General features: G+C 53.5%; 1 protein-coding gene across 1 annotated transcript in view; it reads left to right on the top strand.

Annotated features, from left to right (window-relative positions):
• The window catches only part of fbn2a (fibrillin 2a), a gene marked incomplete at both ends in the record, with an annotated part of 77593 nt that overhangs the window by 27906 nt on the left and 44687 nt on the right, over nt 1-5000 (top strand). Inside the window, 2 exon segments of the mRNA XM_084460185.1 lie at nt 377-496; nt 1246-1371. Of these exon segments, the coding sequence (XP_084316311.1) occupies nt 377-496; nt 1246-1371 (246 nt within the window).

Raw genomic sequence — 5000 nt, 5'->3', positions numbered from 1 at the left:
TCAGATGTATTCTATTGTATTCTATTCAGATGTAGATGAGTGTTCTATTCTATTCTATTCAGATGTAGATGAGTGTTCTATTGTATTCTATTCAGATGTAGATGAGTGTTCTATTCTATTCTATTCAGATGTAGATGAGTGTTCTATTGTATTCTATTCAGATGTAGATGAGTGTTCTATTCTATTGTATTCAGATGTAGATGAGTGTTCTATTCTATTCTATTGTATTCTATTCAGATGTAGATGAGTGTTCTATTGTATTCTATTCAGATGTAGACGAGTGTTCTATTGTATTCAGATGTATTCTATTGTATTCTATTCAGATGTAGATGAGTGTTCTATTGTATTCAGATGTATTCTATTGTATTCTATTCAGATGTAGATGAGTGTGCCTCGGACCCCTGCGCTAACGGGGACTGTGTGAACACCGCTGGCTCCTACTACTGCAAGTGTCACGCCGGCTTCCAGAGGACGCCGGGGCAGCAGACCTGCATCGGTGAGTCCGTCAGTCTGTGATCAGCAGACCTGCATCGGTGAGTCTGTCAGTCTGTGATTCCAGAGGACGCCGGGGCAGCAGACCTGCATCGGTGAGTCTGGGATCCCAGAGGACGCCGGGGCAGCAGACCTGCATCGGTGAGTCAGTCAGTCTGGGATCCCAGAGGACGCCTGGGCAGCAGACCTGCATCGGTGAGTCAGTCAGTCTGTGATCCCAGAGGACGCCGGGGCAGCAGACCTGCATCGGTGAGTCTGTCAGTCTGTGACCCCGGGGCTGCTGGGAGCTGAGCTGGAACCAGCGCTGGGATACCAGCATAATCAACCTACCATTAACCTCACAAGTTACATCCTGACACAATATCAAACTAGACAGTACAGTAGCTTCTTCTAAAACAAACCACCAGACCCCATCCCAAATACTAAGGGTGAGTTTGATTTAGTTCACCCAGCAGGCCACAGTGAGACTAGTGGAACGCTCTCAAGATGTCCGGCTGTAAGGTAAATCAAACATACATATTGCAAAAACTTCAAAATACATTGATGTATGTGAGCTGTATTTGACCCTAGGTTGAGCTATAACCTATACACCCCCCCCCCCCCATCCCCCTCCACACACACACACACTTCAGATCAACAGGCAGCCAAGAATAATCTTTTTAAAAGTACACTAGCAGCGAGGGAGCCCCATGGGGGTCCAGGGGTTTGTTTTCCGAGAGCGTGTGAGCCTGAGTGATGGTGTTCTCTCTGCAGACATGGATGAGTGCCTGCACAGCGGCCTGCTGTGTAAGAACGGGCGCTGTCTCAACACGGACGGAAGCTTCCAGTGCATCTGCAACGCAGGCTTCCAGAGCACTCCCGATGGCAGGAACTGCGCTGGTAAGATGTCATGGTTTGGACCGGGAACGGGAGATTAGAATGACTGGAGTGTGAGTCATGAATCGTGAATCATTTCTTGAACCAGTTTTGTTCCTGAGGTTGTTTTTTTAATGAAGTTCATTGGATGAACTCGATGAACTGTAGCCTATTTATCACTGGAGAAATATGATTGGAGGAGGTAAGTTTGTTCAGAGTATTTCCCTAGATTGATTTTGACAATTACAATATTGCCAAACTTTTGACATTCAACATTCAGCCAGAGACATATTCATTTGTCAACAGTCCCAGGTTGGATGATGGGTTTGGATGATGGGGTGGGATGATGGGGTTGGATGATGCGTTGCCAACTTCAGACAATCCTGAAAAGTCCTGTATGTCTGTCTGGTTTAAAGTTGCACTGAAATGAAAAAAGCATTCTGTCCCATTTTGGTTCACATAATTGGTCATAATGTTCACCTATTCAACGATGTATGCCCAAAAAAATACAAAATTCGACTTACGCCTCCTTCCCTCCACTAGTCTGGGGGTCCACCTTGGGCAAGTGGTAGTACCCCCTAGCCCCCCTACCTGGGGTTACAGGCAAAAACCCCCAATGAATATACAACCTAATGGAAGAGAGACCCGGCCCGGAGGAAGCCCGGGGCCCTCGTCTGGAGCCAGGCCCAGACGGAGGGCCCGCATGCGAGCGCCTGGTGGCCGGGCTTACCACGGAGCCCGGCCGGGCCCAGCCCGAATAAGCAACGTGGAAGCACCATCTCCTCCTCCATCGTCCCGTGGACCCACCACCCGCGGGAGAAATTGTCGGGGTCGGGTGCGCTGCCAACTAGGTGGCGGTGAAGGCGGGGGACACCGACGGACCGGACCCGGGCGGCAAAGGCTGGCTCTGGGGACATGGAACGTGACCTCGCTGGGGGGGAAGGAGCCGGAGCTTGTGAGGGAGGTGGAGCGATACCAATTACACCTGGTGGGGCTAACCTCTACGCACAGCACCGGCGCCGGAACCAAACTCCTGGATAGGGGTTGGACCCTGTTCTTCTCCGGAGTTGCTCACGGTATGAGGCGTAAGGCAGGTGTGGCTATACTAGCTAGCCCCCAGCTGAGCGCCTCTGTGCTGGAGTTCACCCCAGTGGACGAGAGGGTCGCCTCCCTGCGCCTTAGGACTGTGGGGGGGGGGACTCTGACTGTGGTTTGTGCTTATGCACCGAACAGCAGTTCAGAGTACTCAGCCTTCCTGCAGACCCTGAGTGGAGTCCTTTTGGGGGCTCCTGCAGGGGACTCCAGTGTCCTACTGGGGGACTTCAATGCACACGTAGGCAATGATGGAGAAACTTGGAGGGGCGTGATTGGGAGGCATGGCCACCACGATCTGAACCCGAGTGGTGTTCTGTTGTTGGACTTCTGTGCTAGTCACGGTTTGTCCATAACAAACACCATGTTCGAACACAAGGATGCCCACAAGTACACCTGGCATCAGAACACCTTAGGCCGAAGGTCGATGATCGATTTCGTTATCGTATCATCTGATCTGAGGCCATGCGTTTTGGACACTCGGGTAAAGAGAGGGGCAGAGCTGTCCACTGATCACCATCTGGTGGTGAGCTGGTTTCGATGGCGGGGGAAACTTCTGGACAGACCTGGAAAACCCAAGCGTGTAGTGAGGGTGAACTGGGAACGTCTGGAGGAAGAGCCTGTCCGGAGAGATTTCAATTGCCACCTCCGGCGGAGTTTCTCAGGCATCCCTGTGGAGGTTGGGGACATCGAGCATGAGTGGTCGGTGTTCAAAGCCTCCATTGCTGAAGCTGCGGCTGGGAGCTGTGGCCTGAGGGCCATAGGTACCTCAAGGGGCGGTAACCCTCGGACACCGTGGTGGACAGCGGTGGTGAGGGAAGCCGTCCGACTGAAGAAGGAGGCCTTCCGGGTTATGTTAGCCCGGGAGACCCCAGAAACAGTTGCAGGGTATCGACTGGCCCGGAGGGCTGCGGCTTTGGCCGTGACCAAGGCAAAGCAGCGGGTGTGGGAGGAGTTCGGAGAAACCATGGAGAAGGACTTTCGGTCGGCACCAAAGTGTTTCTGGAAGACCATCAGACACCTCAGGAAGGGAAAGCGGGGGACCATCCAAGCTGTATACAGCAAGGAGGGGACACTGCTGACCTCAACTGAGGAGGTTGTTGAGCGTTGGAAGGAGCATTTTGAGGAACTCCTGAACCCGACTAATCCACCCTCTACGATCGAGGCAGAGCCGGAAGATGATGGGGGGTCGTCAATGTCCTTGGAGGAGGTCACTGAGGTAGTCAAACAACTCCACAGTGGCAGAGCCCCAGGGACTGATGAGATCCGTCCAGAAATGCTGAAGGCGCTGGGTGTAGAGGGGCTGTCTTGGTTGACACGCCTCTGTAACACTGCGTGGAAGTCTGGGTCAGTGCCGAAGGAGTGGCAGACTGGGGTGGTGGTCCCAATATTCAAAAAAGGGGACCAGAGGGTGTGTGCGAATTATAGAGGCATCACATTACTCAGCCTCCCAGGGAAAGTTTACTCCAAGGTGCTGGAAAGGAGGGTCCGGCCGATAGTCGAACCTCAGATCGAAGAGGAACAATGCGGATTTCGTCCTGGTCGTGGAACTACCGACCAGCTCTTCACTCTCGCAAGGATCTTGGAGGGGGCTTGGGAGTTTGCCCAACCTGTCTACATGTGTTTTGTGGACTTGGAGAAGGCTTACGACCGGGTCCCCCGAGAGGTCTTGTGGAGAGTTATGCGGGAGTATGGGGTGAGGGGGTCCCTACTTAGGGCCATCCAATCCCTGTACACCCAGAGCGAGAGCTGTGTCCGGGTCCTCGGCAGTAAGTCGTCTGCCTTTCCGGTGGGTGTTGGCCTCCGCCAGGGCTGCGCTTTGTCACCAATCCTGTTTGTGATTTTCATGGACAGGATATCGAGGTGTAGCCGGGGGGAGGTGGGTTTGCAGTTCGGTGAGCTGGGGATCACGTCACTGCTTTTTGCAGATGATGTGGTCCTGATGGCATCAGCTGCCTGCGACCTCCAGCACTCTCTGGATAGGTTCGCAACTGAGTGTGAAGCGGCTGGGATGAGAATAAGCACTTCTAAATCTGAGGCCATGGTTCTCAGCAGGAAACCGGTGGCCTGTCCGCTCCGAGTAGGAAATGAGTCCCTACCCCAAGTGAAGGAGTTCAAGTATCTGGGGGTCTTGTTCACGAGTGAGGGAACCATGGAGAGGGAGTTTGGCCGGAGAATCGGAGCAGCTGGTGCGGTTCTGCAGTCGCTATACCGCACTGTTGTGACGAAAAGAGAGCTGAGCCAAAAGGCAAAGCTCTCGATCTACCGGTCTATCTTCGTCCCCACCCTCACCTATGGTCATGAAGGATGGGTCATGACCGAAAGAACGAGATCACGGATACAAGCGGCCGAAATGAGTTTTCTCCGGAGGGTGGCTGGGGTCTCCCTGAGAGATCGGGTGAGAAGTTCAGTCATCCGGGAGAGACTCGGAGTAGAGCCGCTGCTCCTTTGCGTCGAAAGGAGCCAGTTGAGGTGGTTCGGGCATCTAGTGAGGATGCCTCCTGGGCGCCTCCCTAGGGAGGTGTTCCAGGCGTGTCCGGCTGGGAGGAGGCCGCGGGGTA

The sequence above is a fragment of the Borostomias antarcticus genome, assembly GCF_949987555.1.
Source record: "Borostomias antarcticus genome assembly, chromosome: 30".
NCBI classification, from domain to species: Eukaryota; Metazoa; Chordata; class Actinopteri; order Stomiiformes; family Stomiidae; genus Borostomias; species Borostomias antarcticus.
This window is presented reverse-complemented; position numbering and strand designations above follow the sequence as displayed.